The sequence below is a fragment of the Lagopus leucura genome, unplaced genomic scaffold (genome assembly GCF_019238085.1).
Source record: "Lagopus leucura isolate 7727_CA_CO unplaced genomic scaffold, USGS_WTPT01 Super-Scaffold_73, whole genome shotgun sequence".
NCBI lineage: Eukaryota > Metazoa > Chordata > Aves > Galliformes > Phasianidae > Lagopus > Lagopus leucura.
This window is the reverse complement of record NW_024962252.1, coordinates 86,312,492-86,339,412: the sequence shown is the minus strand read 5'-3', so window position 1 is coordinate 86,339,412 and position 26,921 is coordinate 86,312,492. Positions and strand designations below refer to the sequence as shown.

At 42.4% G+C, this 26,921-nt stretch overlaps 1 protein-coding gene across 1 annotated transcript; it reads right to left on the bottom strand.

Annotated features, from left to right (window-relative positions):
- Positions 1-5,505: 5,505 nt before the first annotated feature.
- Positions 5,506-12,871, bottom strand: SRP9 (signal recognition particle 9). The gene is made up of 3 exons (XM_042875082.1): positions 12,730-12,871; positions 9,898-9,966; positions 5,506-8,051 (listed from the first exon to the last, which is right to left on the bottom strand). The coding sequence occupies exons 1-3, from the start codon at positions 12,799-12,801 to the stop codon at positions 7,932-7,934; spliced, it is 261 nt and encodes an 86-aa protein (XP_042731016.1). The 5' UTR covers positions 12,802-12,871; the 3' UTR covers positions 5,506-7,931.
- Positions 12,872-26,921: the final 14,050 nt, after the last annotated feature.

Genomic DNA, 26,921 nt, shown 5'->3' with positions numbered 1-26,921 from the left:
GCCTGTAGCATTGCCTGAAGTTGTTGTGGCCAAAGTGCAGGACTCAGCATTTGGTCTTATTGAACCTCATCCCATTGGCTTCAGCCCAGCGATTCAGCCTGTCCAGATCAAGTAAGACAAAGCAAGCAGCTTCCACTCCTTTTTGGCTCTTAGAGGTCATGCCATTCCATCTCAGTTTTCATCTACCACTTTTTTTCCTAAGGGCTGGTATTTGTTAACAGCCAACAAAAAATAGAGGAGGGGAACAACCATGGTAGACACTTATAGGACTAGAAGTGTGAGAGAAACTGCATAGAACCCTGAGGGAGGACCGTGTAAACAAGAAGAAACTGAGAACCACACATGTGATTAGAGAACAGCTTTTTTATTTTACAATGTACTGAATCACAGAAAATCGCAGGGGTTGGAAGGGACCTCTGGAGATGTTCGAGGCTCCACAACCTCTCTGGGCAGCCTGTTCCCATGCTCTTTCACTCTCAGAGTAAAGAATTTTGTTCATGTGGAACATATAACAAATATGACAATGCAGAATCTCCCTCTATTGAAGCTCAGATTTGAGAACAAAATCGTTATTAAATCCACAACTAGAAGAAAGTGAAGATGCAACTGCGTAACAATCCTCTTCCCACAGAAAAGTCACCATGGTCAACTACGAGGAGAAAATAAGATGAATTAGACCTATAGATATAAAGAGCAAGATTAAATTTAAAATAGATGGAAAAGAAGAAAGGAAAAAAGAGTCCAGAAGGAAGTTTAATAAAATAAGTTAGAAGAATGAGGAAGGAAAACCTTTTTTCTGATCCTGAAATCAAAGAGCCCCATCTCTCTAGTGATAGAACAAGAGGTAATGGCCTTAAGTTGCATCAGGGGAAGTTCATATTGGATATTAGGAGATGTTTCTTCTCAGAAAGAGCGTTGAGACAGTGCCCAGGGAGGTAGTGGAGACACCATCTCTGGAAGGGTTAAAGAAACAGAGATGTGGCACTGAGGGAAGTAGCTTAGTAGGGGAACTGACAGATCATGGCCTGAACTGGTGACTGAGCACCTGGAGAAGAGGTGTGGCTGGCCTAGGAAGCACAGGCTAAGTGTTTGCACCTGTGCTCCCCATGTAACCAGAAGAGGTGGGCCCAGGGTAGCTTGTATAAGGGCTGGACACTAAAAGAAGAGCATCTCTTGGATCTGGGATGCTTCCTGAGGAGGTGTGCTGTGTGGTGAGAGAGCCTGTCACAGCTGGGTGAGTTCAGCTCTTCTTCTTGTCTATGATTATTAGTCTACCTGCAAGTACTTTGCCTTGTGTTGCCAATAACCTGTAGAAGTGATGTTGCTTCTTTGTGAGTAGAATGTTAGTTATGGGGGATGTGGGTTGCTGGCTTTACATGATGATCTTGGTAAGCTTTCTGAGCCCTTATGATTCTATTAGTGAAATGGTACCCTGTAGATGTTGTGGTGTTTGAATGGGTTATTGTGAGGGGCCACCTGGATGCAGCCAGGAGGCACCTTAAAAACATTCTCGTTTGGAGTAGCTGTGTGTTGGGCAGCTGCTATTGATGTTGTGTATGCTTTACTATATGCTGCTCACTCTCAATCCCAATACTCAGCATTTTAAGAGTTATCAGACAGTTCTGTGAATCTGTGGGATATTCCTTTACCTTATAGCACACGTTCAGTTCAGAATGTTCCATCTGAGAGGCTTCTAGAGGCCCTGAGTGAGAAACTAGTCTTTGTTTCTGTACTACTAAGTACTGTCTATATGAACTAGAACAACATGAAAATATTTCAGTTATTGACAGTCTTCCAGTTAAATGTTAAGTAAAATCTACACTGTAGACCATTTAATGGACAACTATGAGGTTTTTACAAGCAAGCTATGGAGATAACAGAATATAAGTAATAGAGGTTCTGCAGTGGTCTAAGCCAATCTAACTGGTGGCTCTTCTATTCCAATTACTCTTCTCAGCCCTCCTCAGAGCCCGAGCCCTGACTTTCCTTTCCCTAAGCACTCATCTGACCTTTAGTGATGCCGTGTCAGCACACAAATAGGCAGAATACCATAATAGCAGGTCTCCAGATGAAGGAGCTTTTTGATGCACTGGTAAATGGAAAGGGTTTAGCCAAAGCTCTGAGGTGTGCTAGAAACTGTGTGATAGAGATGGCAGGCATCAGCAACCAGCTGTTACATTGACCCAGGCTAGTGTGGAATTCCAGTTTTGTTATGTTGGTCAGATGACACGGAGCACTGCTGGAGCGGTTAGGGAGCTGTTTGGAAAGCAGCTGTTTGCCCTCATGGAAACACTGAAAATATGGTCAGTTGGTTGCATGTTTAAGTGCAGTCACCTGTTATGCACTTCTGCTGAGTGAGAAGCATATATAAGGCTTCCCCCTGAGTGTAAGCCCAGGTTAATCTCTTCCATTTCTTTGGCTACTGCCCTCGGCTGTTGGGTAGCACTGCCATGGGAAACTTGTCATGAAACAAAGAAGAGCAGCCAAGCATTTGAGGCAGGGCTGGATGGGGCTGTGAGCAACCTGGTCTAGAGGGGAATGTCTCTGCCTATAGCAGGGTATTGGAACAAGTTGGTCTTAAAGGACCCTTCCAACACAAACCATTCTATGAACCAATTGTTAAATGCTCACTGAGAAGGTCAGCTGCCTCCTTGTTCTCCAATTTCAAGAGCTATTTTATAGTAATTTAAAGAAAGGCATCAACTTCTGCACTGACATGCTTAAAGCATTAGTTCATTCTCCTATCTGCTGGCTTCTTAAAGGAAAGGATATCTTTGGGAGGTAGCTTCTCTAAGGCTTGCTCAAAACTTGCCAGGGCTCATTTATTAGTGCCCTGAGGCAAGCCTTTCATCTTTCAGTCACATAATGACAAGAGAACTGTATTTTAGATGGCTCTATTTACATGCATCAGCAACCCACTTAAAATACATATTTTTTTTTACTAGCCAGTGTGAGCAGTGACTTCTCATTGCTCATGACCAGTCAACAAGTATTTCAATAGGTTTCCAGAAAGCTCAACTCCCCTATGAAACTGGTGTTTGAAATCTTGCTGTAAACACACATGCAATGCTCAGGAGGATTCTTCTCAGTATCAGCAGAACAGATTGGGCCTTTTATGGAGATACCACTTCTAGACAAAAAATGAAGGCAATGTGCTAGCACAGCTTCAAAGGAGAAAGCAACAAATCAAACCTTTCCCAGGCCTTTCAGCATGACTAACATTAAGCTCTAGCAAAAAGACTAAGAATCGCCACAAAAAAGCAGACAGAAGAATGAGTGCAGAATCAAAAATCTCTTCAAAGGTGGTCTTGATTTAAATAGAAAACAGTTTCATGAATGCCATCAATTGCAGTATAAGAGAAATTTATTCTTGGTTTTCTAATACCCAAATTCCCTGCATCATGGGCTGCCATTATGGGGCATGCCCAGGCTGAGCACACAGGCTCCGGCTGGGAGCCTGGCCAGCTCTTGAACCAAGAGCCCTCAGAGATGGCACTAATGGCTTGAGATGTTTTTAGGATAGCAGAAAGTCTTTGTTCCCATCAGGGGACTCCAAGAGCAAACACCTGTGACTAAGTGACTGAGGCACAATGTAAGGGGGGGGGGGGGGGGGGAAATGCGTATTCGCTAGAAACAAAGACAATGTACAAAAATAACTGCATTTACATGTAGGTAACTAAACTCTGCTATCACACTGACTGTGCTCTTACTGGCTCACAGTTCCCACAGACTTGTATTACGTGGTCCAATTTAAGCCCACGTTCTCCTGCCAGCTTCTGGTCTCTTACAGCAGCCAGGGGGCCTACACCAACTGTCAGGGATTAGTGGACTGCCTCTCTATGTGTTCTGCTGAGTAACTGTTCTCTTCCTGAAATACTGTGGTAACGTTCTCTGATAAATGCACCACTTCTGCAGACTAAAAGGCCACATCTACCTCCAGCGCATGGTAATTCCTCCCAATAAAAAGCTGGGGAGGTGTATCTGGAAGTCAGTCTGAAGAGTATTTGCTGGAAAGTAACAACAGATAAAAGGTGTTTTTATGTCATCTCCAACACGAAGGTGATTTAACTCTTGCCTGGATTTAAATACCTTTCAAGGCCTGTGTAAAAGATAATGCAATTGTTTGCTTACAAAGATTTTTTTTTTATCTCCAGTCATGCAGCATCTACCTTCAAAGTGGTACCGAGTTCTCAGACTAGATACCTCATCTCTTGGAAGTGAGATCACTGTTAACTTAAGCAAAAACTCGATGTGGAGCATAGACTAGATTTCTAAAAAGCAAGTTAGTTGTTATCTTTCTTAATGGATCTTCACAAGAAAGCTTCTAAAATATGCTTGACGAAAGCAACTTCGTTTCAGTCAAAGTTACCTCAGCACAGTGCATTGTACAAACCAGGCTTTCAGTTTGAGATCCAACTTTGTAAGGCTGTGTGCTGATGTTCAGTCTCTTGAAAGAATGGGAACTGTTGCAGAATCTGGTCTCTAGATGAGAAGATATCACACGTTTTCACTTCTGTATAGCTATTTGCTGTAGATTCCTTTTTCCACTTCAGATCAATCTCAAGTGCCTTTTAGAAGTGGTCACAGTATCATTTCTGTGTAACATTCTTCCCCTAAAGCAGAAAAGAAGGGGAAAAAGCTCAAGTACAGGACAACAGTGTGTTCCCATCCTTATTTATAAAGAAGTGAGCAGATTGCTTCCCTGTGAAGCAAGAGGGCAACACGCTTTACAGATGATGTAATCCCTTAAAATCAGCCCAAGGGAACAACAATCATCAAAGGCTTACTGACAGTGGCTGGCAGAAACCAAGGTTCCTCCACATTTATTACAGGGATGTTGAGCAGTATCCACTTCTTTCTTGCACTGCAGGAAAGAACTTATGGAGATAAAATGTAATTATTTTGACAAGTTAAAACATTGTCAAAGGCTTGGCTTCAGTTCAATTCCCTATTTGCACGGACTCAGGCACAAAAGCACCTAATTTTCCGGAATAAATCTGATGCTCTTGAAAGCATTAGCTCGACTTTGATGAAAACAAAAGCCTCTTTCACAAGCATCTCTAAAACCATGACTTGTAACCAGTTCTCACTTCTACAGATAATTAAAGGATCTTCCTGTAATCCAGAACATGCTTGCATATCCAGAGGCTTAGAATTAAAAACTCTGAAGGAAATAGACCCTTCTTTTTATTAAACTGCACTCACAGAATGAGATGGTCACTGAAAATGACTAACATATGCAGCAACAAAATAAGCTGAAGTAAGCAAAACCATCCTTTGATTTTAATAACTTCAGTCCTCCTGCAAAGATTCCCATTACCAGACAAGTCACACATAGGTTCCTGAGCTGGCTGTTTGCATCCTTTAATTGGCACAACTGCTTCTGGAAACCAGAAGCATTTGCTGATAGGCTGGGCTGCTGCATTCAGTGCTTCTGAGTGCAGATATTCTATGCACATCAGTTATCTTTTTTTCCATCATGTATCAACAGACACCTTTGAGCAGTTGGCAGTTTGGCTTAACTCCGTGACAACGTTTATTAGGAGTTGGTAACTACAGTACAGATGCAACAAGTGCGAACTGTACTCTCAACAAGAGCATCAGCAGTACGAAGCAGAGCTTTGAGTTCGGTGTTTCTACGAAGCATCCCATGAACAGAGTACTGAAGTGACTGAAAGCTGCAGGACAAAGTCAAAAAGCATGAAATATGTCATCTTTTTTCCCCTAAGTGAATTTCTGAAGGCTTGTTTGTTTTTAAAGCAATAGCTTTAGCAGTATTTTTATTATAATTGCTTAGTACCATCTTCATTTTCCAGCAAGTACACAAAGAACAAGCATAACATCACCTTTAAGAATGCAGCTTTAATATTTCCTTATGATTTTACAGCAATAATGTCTGAATGTAGGCAACCAGAAATTGATTTTCCTGCCTTTTTCTTGACAACTGCAATTTAGTATAGCACTGTAATCCCTTCCTCTGCTAGTCACCAGTACTCCCCTTTAAAACCTCCTCAGTCTCTAGTTCAATCCTTTCAGCCCCCTGGTACACAAAGTTTACCTGCAGCCCTCTCTTTACCTTTATCCTCCATGCACAAGTGAATACAGTCAAATCCTTCTGTCCCTCTGCTCACAGAAGACCTCTCATGCCAAACCAATTTGTAAGTGGCCAAAAATCACACTGAAATAGCAGCAGCCTTTGCACCTGCCAAGTTAGTAGTGTAAAACTTCACTTGTGTGACTTCTACACAGCACCCATACACCGCAGAACAGTATTCTAGATTAAAAAATGGCTTGAGTCCTTAACATGCTGTATTGTAATATTAAGATGACAATTTGGAGCATCAAGGAAAATTTTCAGATCACAGTATCTTATTACAGCTTAATTATGGACAAACTCCATAATTCTCTCTGGGTTTATCTGCATTTCAAAAGCCAATCCAAAAACATTACATGTAGGTCACTCCTACAGAGTGGCTACTGGCAATTTAGCACCTAAGGGCTTTCCAAAAGCATGCAGTGTTGCACATCAGTTGGTTACTGGGTACTCTACTGCAGCAGCTGAGCCTGTGTTTTGTGTTAGACCTCAGCAAATGTGAGAATTGCTTCTAATTAGACTGTGCTTATTTAATGTCAGTGACAACAGGTAGCTATTGAAGTGGATTGTTTTGCCATATTTAAATGCTAGCACAGACAAGTCTTGTATGGCTCTGGCTTGTTTTCACAGCTTGATTTTTTTTTTATTTTTTTTTTTTCTTAAAGCCAAAACAATCTGGGCATACAGTACAGCAGTAGCATATTTATATAAAAAACAAAGTGTGGTTTTAAGTATGCATGGTCCAGTATCAATTTCAGCTACTGGGCTGTCAAGCATAAAAACATTTGCAAAAGACAAAGTTTCCATCACCTTACCAGAGGTAAGCGTGCAAAAAAAGTCAAAGCGTAGTGGGCACGGGTCTATTTTTGACAGTTGTATTTATTAAGCTGGTTTTTATCTGTCTGTTCAGCTGGCTGATATCCATGTGCCTCATGTAACATTTGAAAATGCACAGTTCACAAATAGCTAAAAATGATGACTGGATAGTGGCTGGTTGCATTCTTCTATTAACATAACAGGCAAGAGCTTCTAGAATTAGTCCTGCTGATACACTTCAACTCTGCCCGAGGCAAGGATGGCAAAGGTCCCCTTTTCTAGTATGCAATAGTTCAAGTACTGAAAGAATGTTCTGGTATTTTTCATCAATATCTGCCTAACCAGAAAAGAAACTGCTCGAGTATTGCTAACTGCACACAGCAAGTGTTACTTTAACATTTCAAATAGAGAAGCTTAATTATTTACCCAATATAACATGGATTCTACAGATGCATTGCTGATGTTACACGTGACCAAAATCAATACTAAAAGCTAAAATTTTGCTAGGTGCAGTCTTAATATACATTGGCTGCTTTCTGAAGTGAAATGTTAAAATTGCATTCTTCTAAACCCCACTGAAGTATATTATTTATGTAAATATTTATTAGATCCATTAATCACACTACAGTATTATGTTAATAAAGCCTCTCACTGAGAATACATCAGCATAACATATGAAGACAACAAAACCTATATGGAATTTTATTACAACTTTCCAGAAACATGCTTGTGGCCCACCAAATTCACACAAGTACTGTAGAATTGTGAAGACTTGTCTTCTTAGCGTACTTAGTGTGTAAGAATAGCTTCTTGTTCAATTCCCGAAAATAAATACAAGCTTTCAATTGAAAGCATTAATTTTCCTAGTTTTCCAAAGTGGAGTCTGGGGAGGAGGATACTCTACACGTGTAACAGTCCACTTTGGCATGAAAAAGCATCTCCTGTCCCGCTATTTGTTCAAATCCAAGAGATGTTTTCTTCCAGTGAAATCCGACCGTGGCGCTCCTTTCTTTTCAGCAGCTCAGTCTGTTTCCATGGCAGCACTGCGGGATTCCTTAGCCACCATCAGTCGCATCAGCTGACTGTGGAACTTCTCAATCTTCTTTACATCCTGTGCCTGGTCTGTTCTATACAGCAAGCACTGCAAGAGAAAGTTGCTTAATATCAGATTCCATTTGCACTGCTTTTACCCCACTTGCAGCTGTAACAAATTTGTGCTCGAACCAATGAAACAAGTATTTCAATGAACATTTGTGGAGTGTTGCTACCATGTGGCAGCAGCAATACACATCTACCTTCTTTTAAAATGCCTGTTTAATTTTCTTTCAAAGGTTCTTGCCTTCTGTTTTGAAAACAGTGAAGCTCATCGTTTCTGTTATCTTTTCTCTCAAAGGTGGTAAAACTTGGGCTTTAAAGCTGTCTTTAAGGGCACACTTGGTTTAGGTTGAATTTTATCTAGAAAAAGGTTTTTCACTATCCTGTTCTCTATATCTTGAAAGTATATTCTGCCTCTAGCAGTCCTTATACACTGCTAGTGACACAACATCAGTATTTCCCACTGAATAGGATCCCCCTCCCCTACGCAAAATCCATTTTAAAGATAGTTCTAACGAGGAAAATAACATCTAATTAAGATGAAGAGGAATTCCTTCATGTGACAAGCCTGTAAATGCAAAAGGAACGAGAGCAATATGTTAGTGACTAATCATAAAATGGCTGCTTAGCTTTCACTGCATGAGTAATTTCTTACACCTGCACAGCATCAGTTTGACTGCTCAGACCTACGTAACAACTACACATAACAATGCTCCATCCTCCAGCACTCTGAATGCAGCAACTTTTGCCAGCAATGAAATCCTCTTTTAATTCAGAGGTGAGCAGTACAGAAAAGCTTATTTTTTTTTCCCTCAGCTATATTAGTTGTACACTTAGCAGAAAGGAAACCCTTTATTTCCTCTCTTTACAAAACAATCAGCCTAACAGCCTTCCACAACTGGCAGCAGGTAAGAAGGCCTGAAATAAAAAAGCTGAAGCTTACAAGTCACAGACACCAATCTTCCATTACTGAAAACTTCAAACTGAACTGCCTTTTGCTTCCCTGTTATCAGTACACCATGATCAGCATCTCAAACTAAGCCCTGTCACTACTGTGTCATTATTGGAATTTTGCATCTTGCCTTGGAAATACCAGTGCCAGGCCACTCCTGGGAAGGAAAAATCAGGTTTTTCCAGATCTCAGTGTAAGGAATGGGCATACTACTGTTGCTTACTTGGGCTGCACAACAATAACTTGGCTGTAATGTTGTTACAACCAGAACTTGTTGCTGGCATGTACTTCTGCATGTAGATAAATTCTATTTCTACCTGCTGTCTTTTTCTAATCCCTTGTGAGTTTAAGCACCCTTCCAGACTATTTAGATCAATAGTAGTAAGTAAATGCAGCTCAAATGTTTCTGAATGCATAACAAATGGCTGTGGTACCATAGTATTATTTGAGAGGATGGGATCTTTGTGCTGTGAATGAATGTCACATTTCACTGTGATAACATTCTAGTGTCTTCTCATCACAAAGCAGCAGCTTACCCTACAGATTAAACCTGTCACCACTTTCAGCAAAGTGAAGGGACCACACTTGGCAGTAAATGTGTTTGAAGATGCTCCTGAAATGCTTCAGCAGGAAGTACCAATGTAGTTCCATGAAGATGGATTTTTTTTGTAGTGCTCAGATAACTATTTTAGGATTCTACAAAATCAAAGATACGGGGAGACCTAGAAAGGATACTGAAGTGTTTGTTAGAGCTTCTTGTGGACTATGTAGAGCTGAACTACAGAGGTCAGTTTCAGTCACCAGAAGGAAATTAGGGAAACCTGAGCAAAACAAGGTTTTAGAAAACTGTAAGGTACTCAAGGCAATGGCTAAGAGCTTATACTTGCAGAAAGCAAATACTTGAAGTCCAGTAAGCCCTGAGAGCGTGTTCTGTACTTACAGCTACATCATCCGTTACTTTGATGCAGAGGTTCCCATCACAGTGTCGATATTTGAGAACAACTCGCACCTGAAATAACAAGCATTTTAAGAATTAATATCCACATTACTTGCTATAGAATGTATGAGGGAAGAGTGCCTGAGTTCATACTGCCTTCATTAGAATTCTGCACTGCTTCAGTTTCACTGCCTCTCAGTGGACCCCAACTCCACTGTCTATTGACCTTACAGACAAGATGGTTTGGAAGCTAATCACCATGCTTCCACATGCTAAATCAGTACTATAGTAGCAACACGCATGTTACAAACCACACTAAATACAGCAGTGACATGTGCAGGGACTCCAGTGACAGGTAAACAGATGACAAGAGTCCTGCCAATGCAAGACACTCTCTCACTGTGTATCACATAGTTTTGCTTGCAAGAAACCTTAGGAAAATAGTTCTGTGTGAACACTTGAAAAGGCTTGACTGAGTGGGATAAACTCAGCATTACTTCTTTTCTTATACAGTATCTAATTATGTATTAGGTGAGTATGATGTAAGTGTTCTACTTCCAGTCACTACAGTTAATTCAGTAGCTACATTCATGCAGACTTGAATCATGCTAATGCTTTCATAAGTGGAGAGGGGAGACATAACAAAACGCTTCTAGTGTAATTTAAAAAAACAACAAACAAAGGGCTCTTTCAAATTGCTTTCAAGACTCAACAAGGCTAGGTTTGAAGTCAGGAAGCAAGCATTCTACTTGCTAAAAACAGCTCCTACCACAGTAACCTGCCCTGAGATTCAACCTACCCACAGCCCTTCTGCATTCTTCAGTTACAAAAGTTCTCAAAACCATTGTGATAAAAATCAACTCTCAGCAACTGACTGAGCATTGAATGAGTTTTCCTGAATGCAGAACTGAATGCAGAACAAGGGGACTTCTATTGTTTCTGATCTCAGCTGGCATTAGTATCTATAAACAAAGCAACTTGTGCTTTTGAGAACGTTCTGAACTAAGACAACCCATGCTATAAACAGGTTTTTGTTGACCTATGGTGTGGTCAACAATCACCATGACTACAAAATGTGTTTTGAGACTGTCTCTATGAGAGATCTCTTCACAGACTTATCTTTCTTGTTCAAGAAAGCCTTCTGACCACAGCACCTGTGTAACTACACCTCTCAGCCAGGCAGGCTCAGCAGCACAAAAGAGGCTGTTAGAGACATGGACTAGGTAACTTGCTCCCACTAAAGCAAGGCCACTTGCTGTCCAGCCTCATCAGCTCCCAAACAACGCAGACCTGTCTCCCACAATTCTTAGTTTTTTGGTAAATGCAGTTGCATACAAAAGCTTTTCAGGCAAGTAAAAGAAGGGTACTCCAACTATGACTCTGGAGCCTACATAAACCCTCTCATAAATAACCAAGTTGATAGCCACAGCAGAGTGTGAAGGAAGAGGGTGCCTTAAGGTCCCTTACAGAGAGGGAAAGGTGCTTCTGGCTGCAACGGCAGCCTTTCCAAACTCTTAATTTAACTGGATATTGCAAAGCATTATGTAACAAGTTATTTTTAGTTTCTTATCAGTAGGTAGGAAGCAGTTGCATAAGAAGTGGTTATTAATGCTAATGGCAGGTCTGGGACCCCCAGCACAAGAAGTGGAAGTTTTGTTCTGCCTAGAGGAGGCTCTGACCTTGTTGTGGGCCTCCAATACTTAAAGGGAGCTTATAATCAGAATGCGAATCAACTTTTTACATAGGTAGATAGAAAATGAACGAGGGTGAACAGTTTGAACTAACAGTAGTGAACTAATTAAAAGAGGGGAGATCTAGATTAGATGTCAGGGAGAAGTTTTTCACTGAGAGGATGGTGTAGCACTGGCACAGCTGCCCAGAGAAGCAGAAGATATTGCAACCCTGGAGGAGCTTGAGGCCAGATTGGAGGGGGCCCTGGGCAGCCCTGCTCATGGCTGGGGGGCTGAGACTGAATGGGCTTTAAGGTCCCCTTTAATTAATGCTATTCCGAAATTCTATGGTACTACTTCTGGTGAATGAAACTAAGCCTTTCCTACTGGTGTCTTCTCAGGCTTGTGAGTCCTGTTGCCTTCTGTAACTTTTTGGCTGAAGGTTTTTAATGTTTGTGCAAACTGAAGACAAAGGCTACTGGAAACAAAAAGCAATCGTATATTAAGAATTCCTAGAGCAATTACTCTCCAGGAAACAAAGCCCTTCCAGTCTTAAGTGATGCTGTGGGCAACGAAGTGACATGGGAGTTAATCAATGCTTTTGGTCTGGATCTCCAGAGGTCCCTCCCAACAGCTCTGTGATTCCTTTAATTCAAACAGATACAGCCTCATACGCTGTAAGCCAGCTCTCAATATACTTTCATTCAAGAGAACTGCTTTAATCCCCTTCCCGGATGTCACGGTGCACCTGCTGTACAGAGGCACCACAAGTCAGCACACACACAAGTTCTCTGAGATCAGGTCCTCGCGGTCCCCACGTTTCACGGGTAACGCGGTTCCCTGGGCACGTTACACGGGAATTTGGTTCTACTTCTCGGAGCGTGACGATGATGTATCAGCAAGGAGCCCCCTCCTTACCGCTCCATTTTTATCCTTGAAGGCCACCGGGATTAAACGCAGGGAAACGCTCTCCTCCGCCTCGTGCAGGGCGCTGGCAGGCACGCGGCCCGGAGCGGCCGCCTTACGGCGCTGCTTCCCTCACCGGGCGGCTGAAGAACGCGGCGGCGAGAGCCCCAGGTGCGCCACGTTACTCGAGGCCTCCCTCGGGAGCCGGAGGCCCGGCCCACCCGCCAGGCCTACTCGGCCCGACGCTGCCGCCACCCACCTTCATGGGATCGGCGAGGTAGAGCTTCTCCGCGGCGCGAGTGAACTCCTCCCAGGCCTGGTAGTGCGGCATGGCGGGCCCGCACAGCGACTCGCTGCCCGCCGCTACGCTCCGTTCCGCTCCTCCCGGCGCCGGCAAGATGGCGCCGTAGGCGGGCGCTGACTCGCCGCGAAAGGACGCCTCCCATTGGCCGGAGGGAAGCGGCTGCCCAATCACGAAGTGCGTGACTCAGAGTTTGTGGCCCGGCTGGGACGGTCCAGCCGGCACAGCGACCCCGCCAGGAGCGGCGGACCGCGGAAAGGTTCGCGCCAGGTGGCGGCTCTGCCTCCTCCGTGTGTTCCGGGTTCGAGTCCCGCGGCAGCCCGGCGTTGGGCGTTCCGCTGGCTAACGGGATCCGGCCTTGAGGGGGTGCGCGTGACCCGGTCACCGGTACTCGTATGGGAGCTGAGCAACAGCTCCAGCCTAGCATGTGAGCAGTGAGACAAACTGTGAAATTACAGGAAAGGCACGGGTGTGGTGGGCATACGTTCTGTTCTTGATGATAGTTTTGCTGTCGTGCTGCTTGAGAATCCACTTTCAGAAATGTGTTGTCTTCCAGATCAACAGCTCTTATCAAAGGCGATAGATACATTGGCAGTCTGAACCAGCTGTCCCAAACACAGAAGCTAACATGGAGGGAGCGCTGCTCCGCCATCTTACGTTGGGGCAGCCATGTATAACTGCAAGGTAGGAATTGCTTTTTGGTAGTTTTATAGACAAGAAGGGCTGTAAATATGTGAAAGTGAAAGGTGTGGGAGGTGCAAACCCTGTAACACAGCCCAGCACTTCACAGAACCGTGGCACACCAAGTTGGGAATCTGTTTTTCAAATCAGATGTGGATATTTTCTTTCTGAAGGAGGAATCCCAGCTTTGGGTTGTGTAGTCAGGAGCAACTTAGGGTTGATTTTTAGAGGATTTTCATCTTAATGTAAGTGTTCAAGATCTTTTGTACTTTCTTCAACACAAGAGCTGGCTTAAGAGCTTGTCAGCGCAGTTATTAGCCTCACTGTTCGTAATTTCTTCAGTTAAGCCAATGTAACAGAATGGCTAGGACAAACAGCACATCTTGAGATTTCTTTTTTCTTAACCAACATGATTTCTGAAATCCAGATTAGTATCTTCTAGAATTCTTGTATGTGCATACTTTTAGATGGCAGACTGCAGGAACCAGGACAAGAAACTAAAAGAAGGATTTCTTCATTGCCTGTGGTGTGTCCCTTTTGCATACGATGTGATGTACAGTTCTACATAGAGTGTTCTTGGCTGCAGGTTTTAAGGATTTCCTGCTCTCTGCCACCGCCACCTATGGCCCCACACTTGTGCTGCCACAGCTGTTTGTGACTCCAAGCTGGGGATCAAACCAATGACCTCAAGTGGATTAAAAGCAGCACCATTTTTAGTAACACATTTTTTAATCAAGGTTGGTTCATTTTTCCAGTTGACTCTGTGGCCCTATGAACTGCTGTGCTGACGTAGCTGTTGAAAGTGCACCTTTTTTGGTGGTGAGGCGGGATGTGGGAATTTCTACTGTTTTTGCTGGGTTGGCACCAAAACCAGGGGGTTCTACTTTATAACCCCAGCTCTCCTGGAAGAGAAGCTGTTTGCTGAAATCTCAACAATTAAAAAGATAGGCTATTTCCAAAACTCAGTAGATGTCTGGAACCAAGAGCTGGTGTGCTGCTTCACTGTGTTCTCGTGTCCCTGAAGAACAGAATGTTTTCTTGACATGTTTGAAAAGTAACCCAGACTGTTGCAGTTATTCATCTGTGAGTTGTATTTTATGTGTGTCCAAAACTGTATTTTTCAAGTAAGTTCTGGTGAATGCAGCAATAGTAGAAATCTTACAATGGGCTTTTTGTTTGGTGAAATAAAAAGAACAGTTGTTTATCACTGTGTGAAATATTTGATAGTTAGCCAATAATAATTTAGCAGTTAGAAAGAATTCTGCTAAAACACACATACTTATCTTGCTTACTTTTCTTGAGCTCCTGCTTTCTTTCATGCAAGAAATCATTCCAGCAGCCTAGTGGCTATTCTGTCATTAAGTAAGTGAAATTAGGAATGCTACAAAACCTCATTGATCCCTCTGTCTCCTTTTATATCCTTGCTATATTCCCTAGGCCACCTTAGATAATGTCTTCTTAGGTTGGATTTAAGGCCATTGAGAACTATGAAGCAATAATATAATTACTTGCGTGATGAAGATTTTTTTGTGTGTTTTCCCTCAGGCCTTTCCCCCTCATCCAGCGTGTTTATACATGATGAATGATCTCTCTTTGATCATGCTTCTACATGTATTGCCACTGCAAGTCCTGCTCTGTGTAGTTATGTTCAGGCACCTGGATTCCACATGGAAAGGCTGTTGTTTTCTTTACGTAGTGTCTTCCTTTGCATAAAGGAAAAAAAATAATGAAAGAAAACGGTAGAATAAGACCTTGCACTTAAAATATCCACTGAGATCTTGAGTTTAGAAAGATCATGGAAACTGTAGCTGCTCAGCATCGCTCAGGGTTCAATATTTTGTTCCTGTTCACTCATTAATACTCTATTTAGCCTAAAGCAGGTACCGTATTACTATTTGCAAGTGTATTTTTCAGGTAAGTGTATTGAATTCATTAAAACAATTCTCTATCACCACAGCATACTGCTGGTGGTTCCTTCCAGCTGAAAGTAGCTTTGTAGAGAACACTGTGCGTTATCGCGATAAAATGATAGTTGTGATGGAAAACAATAGGACAAACTCTGATCTCAGGTGGATTGGGTTTTTGTTTTTCTTTTTTCGTATCTGAAAGAGTTTAATTAGGAACAAAAGTTGATGCTGAGCTGATGATGCTGTTCTTCAAGAGCAACATAAAGTCACTGGAGTTATACAGGTCTAAAAAAGTTGTAATAAGGAGTTAGTTACAAGGGTATTACTACTGCCAGGAGTGCTTCATGCTTTAAGGAGATAGAGTCAGTTCTGTCAAAATATCTTCCCTTTGGTGAAATTAAAGGAAAAGCATGGGCATGGTGATTACACGTTCCATTCTTGTGTGTATGTTCTAAAATTGCTTGGGATTTGTAATGATGCAAACTTCAATTACGCAAGCTTATTTATGTGCATAAGGATGCAGATTGATGTTGAGGACAGGAAGCTCAGTGGTTTTTGACATCTCATTCGTTTTTTGAGCCTCAGCAACCATGAGAACAGAGTCTGCAGTCAGAAGCGGTTGATGCTCCTGGATGGGTTATAACATGCCAAACTGAGCTACAGTTTTTTCATTCTGCAGCTCTTGAAGGAGCACAAAACACACTGCTGCTTTCTATAGGTTTTATGTTTTAAACAGCTTGGTTAATGGTTTTGCCGGGCTGAACAGCATATGATTAATTACATCAGTGTTACTTTCCTACCTTTCTTGTACATAAGCATTTAATCAAGTGATTCAGATTCACCTTGTCCTAACAACAGCATAATTAAATATTGGTGTAACTGAGCAGAAGCGTGGCTTATGGCAATGAAGGCTGTATGGGGGTGACAGGATTCTGAACTGTTGTTCACGAATCTACGTGCCTCTCCCAGCCAAGTCACAGCAACTAGCCAGGATGAGACCTGAATGCCCATTAATTTCCTTCCTTTTTCCCCAGTGGCCTTATTTCTGGGAAAAGAAACACACTCCAAACAAATCCCTGGGTCACTGGGGATTCAGAAACCTTGGCTGTGCCATCATCTATGTTTGCCATACATTATAGCCATAGCCTTCCCCAAGGCAGCATTATCTGCTGGTTTGCTTTAACCATTTGAAAGAAATACTGGCCATTTAATATGGTTTAATCTAATCTTGCTCTATCTTAGGGTGTTTATATAGGTACAGGTCAATAGCCATTGCATGAGGCAGAGGGCTGTCCCTACATATGGCCATGTTGCCTTAATAGAAACTGCTGTTTCATTTTTGTATGCTGTTCTGATGCAGTTCTTGTTAAGTTCTTTGTTTTTGATAACTAGAAAGATATATCCCTTCCTGTTAAGTGGTCAGTTTAGTCCCCTCAGCATAATAGTGCATTTAAACTAATGTCTTGTTATGCGAGAGACATATGTTGGAGAGCAGTCTGTATCTCATCATAACGTTGACTGTGGAGATTTCAGAGTGAAATAGCAGTCCTCGTGATGGCCTTCAGGGTAAAGAGGAGCACATCTGGTAGACAGCTCATGGACCCGTATGTCAAACAGGAAGCAGACAGGCACTCAGCACTAGCTACTCAGATTTCGTGTCATCATTACATGAAGTTTCTGTGCATGCTTAGGATTGGGTTAGATCATCAGTTTGTACAGACTGGAGGTGCCCTGATTTCTTACGTTAATCTTTAGAGACATTTTCTACTGAATAGACATGTCTGAAGTCTGATTTACCTGTGATGTTGATGCTGCTATGGCTGATAGAATTGAACAGTGCAACCAATGGAATGGACAGGCCATATCAGATGCTTATGGCAATACCTTCCAAAGTCATCTGTCCCAGAATAACTTATAGGTGGTGAAAGCACTGAAGGTACTTCTGACTACATTGATTTCTAAGACTAAGCTACGTCTCAGCCCATAAGATTGTTTGAGCATCCTCCTGAGTCAGCTGTTGGTAAAAGGGATCGATGGGCCCAGCCACCTGTCACTGCCTTTTCCCAGGAATTAATGCCCTCTCTCGATCTGTTTACAGAGATGCTTGTGTGAGTGCCCCTTAACCCACTTCAATCAAACTGGGTTAGCAAAAACCTCCCACTTAATCCATTTAAGCTAAGTCTGGCTCAGGTTGACCAAAAGTAGGTTAGGGGGTGCCCACACGAGCCTCTGCAGGCAGAGCTGAAGAGGTGGTGATTTCCACAGGAAGAAATAGGATGAGCTGAGCTGGGGAAGTGGATCTGAATCAGCAGCTTTTTCCATCCCCTCAGCTGCGGCAGAAGAAGATGGAGAAGGGCCTGCTCCACACACATGGCTGTGCTGGGCCACTTGGCTGGCAGCACAACATCTGAAGCTGCAATAGCACAGCTGTTGTCCCATACTCCCCTTCTCATCATCACAATAGTTAAAAAAAAAAAAAAAAAAAAAAAACAACTTTGTGAAGACCAGCTGTTGCTAGAGCACATGGCAAAGCCACTGCAAGCTCCTGCACTTCCATTGAGCGTTGGTTCTTGTTCAAGAGTTGGTGCAGGTGGAGCTCACAATTGAGTATGACCACGTGTCAAAGTGGATGCTCAGTATTGGCATTGCCAGTTCCTAAAACAACTGCAGGCATGCACATTGCTCCTCTGATGCCTGCAGTATGGCAGCTTTCTATAAAGTATATCTGATACAGAACTTTTGTAGCTGTCAGGCTTGCAGGCCCACGTAGAGCATATGCAAAAGCTGGGATCTGTGCTGGAAGTGCTTCCATACTTCCGACATATGTTGTTGCTGTTACAATCCCTGTCAAGGAAATAGTAAGTATTTACCTGGCCCGTCGACTAGCTTTAGTCTGCAGAGAAATTTTCAGTTCAGATCCATAAGTTTAGCTTTTTCATAACATTTGGAGCATGTGAAAAATAGGAAAGGGGAGCTTGGCAGGGTATAGGTGTGGGAGCAGGGAGAATGTTGTGTAAATGATACGTCAGGGCTGTGACTTTATACCAAAGGGCTAATTCCTAACAAGATTTGAAATGTGTCCTGACAACTGCATTCTTGCTAAAGTATTTTCCTCTCCACATCAGCAACTTTTCGTGATCTCTTTTTTTTTTTTTTATTATTATTGTTGTTATGCAAATCAAATAAGCCAAAATTCACGCGATCCACTTTAGGAATGAATTAGAAAGTATCTGCTTCTTTCATGTGGCAGAATTTTAGGCATTGTGCAGGTACCAGAAATGTGCATGAAAAGATCGTGAGTGAATGAGGAAATATCTACTGCTCTGTTCATTTTAGGGTGTGGGGGAAGATGAGAGGCCTGAAGGAAATTCACAGCCTGGTGCTGACACTCCCTCCCTATCTCTCAGCCTGTTACCTCCTGCTGGATGGGAGGGACAGGAGCTGGGAATGGTAGCTGCATGTTTTCTGAAGAAATCTCTATGGCAGATCTCTATTTATCAGGATTCAGCCAATCTGTGTCCCCTTTATGCGGCACAAAGAGATGAGGCAAGGCAGTGCATCTGCTCATACATATTTCAAATCCTTTATTCTTTTCTTTTTTTTTTTCATAGGGCTGTTTTCATTTTTCTTTTAAAACAGTTAGAGTAAATCTCAGTGCCCTAAAGCAAACTCTTCTTCTATACAGTTTACTCTTGTTGACTTAAAAACAAGCGTCATGAGGAAGATTTGCCAGCATAGCATTTGCCATGCAAAATTTACATGCAGCTGCTTTGAACTAAATTCCCGGCAGAAGTGAAAAGGATTTTGAGGCTTCCAGATCTTAGCAGGCTGCTGTTTTTTGCAGACAGAAATCTATATGATATATACTTCTCTAGAGATCCCTCCCTGCCAGCTAGGACTGTACTATCCTGCTCCAATCCCACTGAGACATATTATCAGCTTATGGGAGGGGATGCTTCTGGACCAAGTAAGTTAATTAGCTTTGCTTGGGAATGTCTTCTACTGAAGTAACTGATTATTTTCTTGAGGGGAGGAAAATTCTTATCTTTAGAGCTGAAAACAGCAAAAACATGCAAATTTGTGCAAATCTTGATGCCTGTTTCTCTTCTGTGGGGCAGCACTCTTCTCACAAGCAGGGCAAATTTTCCAGCAGTTCTGCAGTAGTTGTAGATTGAATCATAAATCTGGTTTTATGGATTGAGAATATGCTCAGGAGTGTTTGAAGTCCATTTTCAAATCAGGTGTTGATAATTTCAAGTAAGTCCTACTCTGTCTGAATCCACCCTCACAGTAGCTGAGAGTCTGTTGACACTGATAGTGTTTTTTTTGGTAACAAAACCGTGATCTAATCCAGGATCAGTGGTAAACAGGTGGTTTGCTGTTCAGACATGTAAGGTAGCTAAGGCTATCAAGGTAGTGCAGTCCACTGACTTCCAGCACTGACACAGTGGCCTCCTCACTCTTCAGTGGCAATGCTAACTTCAGAGTGTGGAAGCGGCTCTTCTTAGGAGCGAGATCAATTAAGTGCCCCATAAATCTTATTATGTATTCCATTCATTCCTCAGAGAAGTATCACGAGGGTTAATTATTTCTCTGCTCTGACTCAGACAGTGGTTTTGTGCCAGAGGATTCTGGCAGTAAGTATAATCCTAGTGATACCCTCTGTGAGGAAACCATTGTTAACGATGTTGATGAGGAAGCGCTAATGGAAGCTGAACCGGAGCCTGATATAGAAATCAAGAGACCTAAGGCAAACAAAGGGAAGAGGTTGGAAACCTTGCTGTTTGCTGCCTTCCGTAGCAGTTCTTGTGAAAAACAACTCATTGTCTCCTTCCCCCTTCCCTCCCCAGCCAAACCCAGACTGCAGAATGCCTCTCCTGAAGGAGGAGGAGGGAGGGAGATGTGCTGCATTGTTCCCTTAGGACGCTGTGCAGCAAGGAGCAGGTTTCACACAGAGTAAGTGACTCTTAAGCAAAGCTGGGCTGCCAGGCAGGGGCTGATTCCCCCGTCCTGCCCATGTTCTGGAGCGAGGCATGGCCAGTCAGCACCGTGAATTATAAATATATTAGCCATGTTACTCCATTCAGAACTAGTGCTGTGGAGCTGGAGATTTCATGAATAAAGCATATGTTGAACTCTGTTCTTCCCTATTAGTATTTCACAAACGCATGATGAGAGACCAGCAATGTCTGCCTGCTGCACAGCTGTGCTGTAAGGGGCAGAAGGGCTCTGTGTGAGTAAGCAGAGATAGGTACAGCCTAGCCTGTAAAATTTCCGTTGTCCCAAAGAGATTATTTTGCTCTCCTACCCTCCTGTGGTTTCCAAGGCCCAGTTTAAATGCATACAATGACATAGTGTAGATAGCTATTTTCCATACATGGCATTGGTTGTTCAAGAGGAATCATTCATTCATTACTTCAAGGCAGTACTGGAAGGGATTCCCACTCTAAAAGAGAAGTGGGCAGGATTATCTTGGGTCACATCCTTCTTCTATTAGTCAAATGGTGAAACCAGACATCTGAGTTGTTTCAGTCTGTGACCTTACCCTATGTTTCCTGACAGATCTCACAGCTTTTCTGTTGTCTCTAGTTTACATGTAGGATTTTTCAGTCCCTCTGGCAATCTGCATTCTTTCTTGAGCTTTTCCTAGTATCTTAGGCCTGTGGGAGATCACAACCTTGCCTTGGTTCCTATGTGACTGCATAACTAACCACTTCACTAATTCTCTGCCTTTCTCTGGACCACCGCCTTAAAGGTATTTGTGGCCTTCTCCAGTGTTTCTTGATGCTATTCAACATACCCGACATCCTTTCAACTTGCATTCCTCTTGGGTGCCTCCAGAAACAGAATAGCAGTCTCTAGTGTTTCTGGATACTGTGGTCCTTTGTAACAACCAGCAGTTTACACATTTGTCATTCAACTCACAATCTGTTTTGCTGTTCCTGGCATCTTACGGTTGCTCTCTCATTCTCTAACATGCTTAACCTTCTTCGGGCTCAGCAGCTGCTCCTGGAAGGTTCCTAAGGCTAGGGAACTTTTCAGATTCTCCCTCATGCACTCCAGCAATGAATGTCATTAGCTCAGGTTTTTCTTTTTTTTTTTTTTTCCTGTTTCATGATATAATACATTTTTTTCCTTGGCATGTTTCTAAGTACTTCTGCATTTCCTTTTAACTCCTGCAGAATGTGTTACTCTCCATTAAATATGGACACTGTGTGACTTTATTATTTCAAACATCTTTGTAAGCTATACCCTGCAGTTGTAGCCTGTCTTCATCAGACTGCATTCAGCAACAATCCCTGGTTACTGAATTACCCAAACAGCTGACTGCCTTCTGTCCCCAGTAGTTCTCAGCCTTCTCTGGCTTTTATCATCATCCTGAGGCCCAGTGTTTGCATTTTGTAACATTGTGAGGCTTTCTCAGACAGCTCTGTCATAGTAACATCTCCTCTGGTTTGCTCTATCACCACAAGACCTTTCTCCACATACATCTCTTCTTCAGCATCCCCGATACCCTGCAGCACTTCACAGCTTTTGCCTACATCCTTAGCAACTTTCCTGGTTCTCTGATGTCCCCTGGCTGCTAGCTGGCTCTGTTTGATTTTTCCCAATCTGAACTGCAACTCTCTCAAGAAATCCCTTTCTATACCATATATGATCTTTTCAGGCACTTCTGGCTCACTAATGGTTATTTCCACGTTTATTTAAAGTTTGACTCAAGACACTTTCACTCATCTGGAAATGGTAACAATCATGCAGATAAATAGGACTTCCTTGTAAAGCAGCAGTTCAAGCATTTGCTTTGGTTTTTTTTTTTTAGCAATTATTTTTAAAGAAAGCACAGAGCTGTCTCAGGGAATTCTGAGAACAAGACATTGTTACAGCATTTCCGAAAATGTGCACCGTCAGTCTGGGTCTCTTCCATAAGCGACTAAGCAAGGTGTCTCAGGTCCTGTATCACAATGAGCTTACTCAGTTTGTAAGGACCCTTAAAGAGTAAGGCTGGCAGAACTGCTGAAAATTTGACCCATGATCGCAGTGCCTTTGCTTCTCTTTAATAAGATGGATATAATTGTCCGATGCAAATCAGCCAGGTAATATTTTTACAATACTTGAAACATTTGGATGATTGATACTGTAGAAATTTAGACTTTTGTTGCTCTTCTGTTAGACATCTCAATCCATAATAATCAATGATAGCATCCTGAGCTGGCCCTGATAAGGCAGTTTTTACAAAACCTATTTGATGCTCAAAGTTTTCGAACAAAAAAAAAGAAACATTTTGAACTTTATGAAGCTGTGGAATTGCCTTTACTCTGATATCAGCCCTCTTGAAAATATTTGAGCGTGAAATAATACCAGTTGTGTTTCTTATTAGCTATTGGTGTAGTCGCATCATCATCACTAGACTCATCTCTCTTGGTGTAATGTAAGCTAACTGCATCTGTTCTGCATGGATGTCATTACAAAGCGAATTTTTCTTCATAAACACTTGAACTCTCTGTCATGTTTCTGTACTTTGACTCTCTCCTCATCCCCAGCATTTTGATTCCAGTAAGAATCCTAAAATGAGTTTGTTCTTGTAGTTTGTCGTGTGCAAACACGCACACTTATTCCTGGTTTCCACTTATAAAGATTACAAAAAAAAAATCCATGTGACGTAAACCTTACAGTGGTGCGTTACAGTTTTATTTATATAGTTCCTTTGTCAACCCTGCTTCTAGTTACTTCCAGTATTGAGTTCCCTTTTTAACTATGTGAGGGTATGTGCTTGTTTGCTTACATTATTTCTTTTGCTGTTTAAGTTCTAAAGCAGTCAATAGCACATTAAATGTGGATTTATTACTGCTTGTGTATCAATGAACTGCAAGGGAGGGGAATGTTACTGAGAACAGTGGGGTCGTTTTCTTTTTGCACAAAAGCTCTGTTTAGCAGAAGGGGAAGAACCTGAACCTGGCACCAGCTATTTTTGCACTAGCCAAATCCCGTCATCAAAACTGCACGGGAACTGTGCTACTTTAATTCTGCAGTAGGGTAAAATCAGCTTAAGATTGCAGATGTGTGCTTCCACAGACCTCTGGACCAACCCTCTCCTTCCCTTTCTCCCGTCCCCTCAGCCCCTTCTAGGACAAGGGCAGAAGCCATCCCCACCAGGTGGATGCCATCAGATGAGGTCTGTGATGGTCACCCTGTGACCATTCTGCAGAAGCCAATTCAGCACCTGATCCACATTCAGTCACAGCACAGCTGGATTTTTTTTTAACGTGAAAGCTGAGCTGGACCTGGTAGCTTTTAAAACCTGGAAGATTTTGGAGAAAGAGAAAAGCAACAAATGCTGAATATCCACCTTGCACCTATCCCTTGCACCGGGTGGATGTGTGTTTTTCCATTTTTTCCTGGTAGGAATTTCTCTGGAGTGAAGGATTTCTTTCCAGGTACAGGCTGTCATTGTAGCACGGAGGCTGGAGAATAACCATAGAATAACTTGAGATCAAGTAGACCTCCAGAGATAATTTGCTCCAAACTCCACTCCAACCAGCACCAATTATATAAGACTGCTCCTTGATAATCCATCTCAGATAGATGGCCCACAGAGAAAATAAAACCCTTGAGCTTACATTAGAAAAATATTCCTTAAACTTCTTGTGAGCGTAAACCTCTCCTGAATCATTTGTCTTCCCAAGAATTTCCTGAGCGCAGCACTTCTTCCTGAACTGCTAACCACCTCTGACTGACAGCAGCAGCTCAGATCCCTCCAAGGTGAGGGAGTTGGAATTGATTGTAATGTACTGGCTTGCAGTGTGAATCTCTGTTTCTTGCCTTGGCAGAACCGCACTGCAGTGAGCAGCTAGATGATCTTGCATAAGTGCTTACAGCCAGTGCTAATGGCCACAGCCTGGAGGAAATGGGCATCACCTAGTAAGCAGATTTTTCACCCTCTTCTTTCTGTATTCCATATTCTTTCTGCGATTGACCTCAGTTTATGGTTAATACTTAGAGGAAAAAAAAAATATTTTTCTTTCTTGTCTTAAATATGATTATTTGAATCCTCTTGCATTGGAAAGTACATTCCAAGCTGCCTATGGTTAAGCACAGGGTTGAAGGAGGGTATTAGCAAGCAGGTTGAGCCATGGCTTATTGCAAAATTAAGTTTTTTATTTGTCTTGCTTTGTAATTTGGCTCGTGGTTGAAATAGCAGCATTACCTCTAGCAGTGCTCATTCTGCCTTTAGCCTCTCTATTGATATTGCTAACAATAAGTGAGCCATCTATTTTTGTGAGCGCCTTGTGACAACCAGCTCAAGTGACACAAGGCGCTGAACGCATCTAGGCGAGGCTCAGAATAATAACATAGAGCAAGAAGTCTCCATGTTCAAATAGCAACTGCAGGTTAATCTGGACCAAGTGTTTGTCTTTCAGCTTCTGGTCTGTATGACAGCTATTCGCTTAAAATAGCATTTCAGTGGAAAAAAAAAAAAAAAAAAAAGGAAGATGTTCCTCATGACAGTGCTCTCAGCCAACCTTTGGAAGGCGCTGGTTTACCCTTAATACGACATGTGCAGCTTCTCTGAAGTCCCCATCTCATCTGTCCTTGGTACCCACAGTGTCAGGAAGCAGTTTGGAGAAGAAGGTACAGAATAACTCCTCTGAATGCAGCTGAAGTGGAGAAGCGTTAAGGAGAGCTGGGTATAATTACCTGAGCTGGAGCTCAGCCAGCACAGTGCTGATCTGAGGAACAGGAAAGTCCCGACTCTGCACAAGGGATCCAGGCAGATTTGAAAGAAAGTGCAATAACACAAGTGCATTTGAGTATCTGGGAAGGTGTTTGAGAGAGTGAATGAACCCCAACTATGACCTCTGGGGAGCGTGACAGGAAACAAAGCAGCAAGATCAAGAGTGGAGGAATATAATGGCAGTATATGTGGCACAGCGCTGCCTGATAAAACCTAAGCGTCAAAGAGGGCTAAATTATTGGAGTTCACTTAACCCTCTACCCAAGCAGAGTGACACGAGCACAGAGGAATACAAGACAAGTTATCTCTCCTGTGTCCTTAAATAGCAATGAATAAGAACTGAGTCAGAGCTGAAAATTATTGTACATCTTTAAGGTAACACCAGGTTAATTAGCCATCATAAAGCTTTGTGCAGGAGGAAGGATTTCTCCCTGCTGGGACACTCCCTGACTGAGGAGACCTGGTCTTACCTGGAAGGATATTACCTTTACCTCCAGAGTCCTTAATGGGTGGTTATTCCACCACTTGGCCACAAGCTCTAGCCAGCACCAGCACTGAGCAAGCTTTTCACTCCTCCTTCATTCAAGCAAAGCCTTCACAAGTCAGAAAACTGATACAAGCAACAGAAGGATGAGAAGGGGTTTGTTGCCAGCCACATTGCATTTTAAGGTCCTCCTGTGCTTTTCTTTGTATTTGCTGGGAGCTGAATATGTACTCAGGTGGCTGCCATTGATCTGATTGCCCGCAAAGCTTTTCGGTGTTTCTGAACTTTCTCTTTCAGGCATTCTAAATGCTTTATAAGTTTTGTCAAAAAAAAAAAAAAAAAGTGATTTAAAAAGGAATGCAAATGGAAATGTGGAGAGTCAGTGGATAGGAGCAGGAAAGGTGGTTCAGAAAGCAATGTGAGAAAAAAGGAAATGAAATGAGGGGCTGACGGGAAAGTGGGGCGAGAAGAAATCCAAGCAGGACAGCAGAAGGGATTTGAAACCCTGCATTCTTCTCACTGGCAGGTTTTCTCTTTTCTTACTTTCTCTGAGCTCTTTTTTTTCCCCCTCAGCTCATTTGTTTTATGCCAAGAGGCTTATTTGTCTTTCCTGGCTTATTAGCAGTGCATCTGGATTTAACCACTCTGATAAATCAGCTCCTCCAAAGGCTGAGATCTCAGAATGAAAATTAGGATGGATTTTGAGCTAATTTAAACTGATATACATCTGATGAAGTAACGTTTAGCCATGTGGAATTCTAGTGCTTGAGCAAATGCATAAACAACGAACATTATACCCCGTCAGTGTGTCAGAAAAAGCATCGTCTGCTTCTTCCAAAGAGATTATTTTACATTTGAAGCACATACCCATAAATGTCTGTATTATGCAGTTTAGAAAATTTAAGCATGGGAAGTTATGTTGACACACACCAGGCTCCGAGGGGCTGTCTTCTACCGAGCGTATTATTTTTGCGAAGTGGTAAACCTTTCATTGTTTTTATCTGCCCAAATGTAGTTTCTAAATTGTGTTTGATTTGCTTTCTGAGTACCGTGTGTGCTTACTCTGCTTTAGCCGACAAATGTGAGCTGGGGTCAGAGTGCAAGCTCAGACAATAGTCTGCATTTCTCAGCACCTTGCAGGATTTGGCAGTTCAATGGCATTTTCCCCCCCTATTTATTATTGAACGCAGAACAAGAGCGCCGTGGAATGGATTTGTCTTGGTCACTGTTCTAATATAACTGGCTTGGAATCCGAAAAATACATTTTAAAGGCAGCTTTGCTTCCTAGCGTAGGAAAAGCACTGATAGGAATTGGTTAAGCACCTCTATTTAAAAAACAAAACAA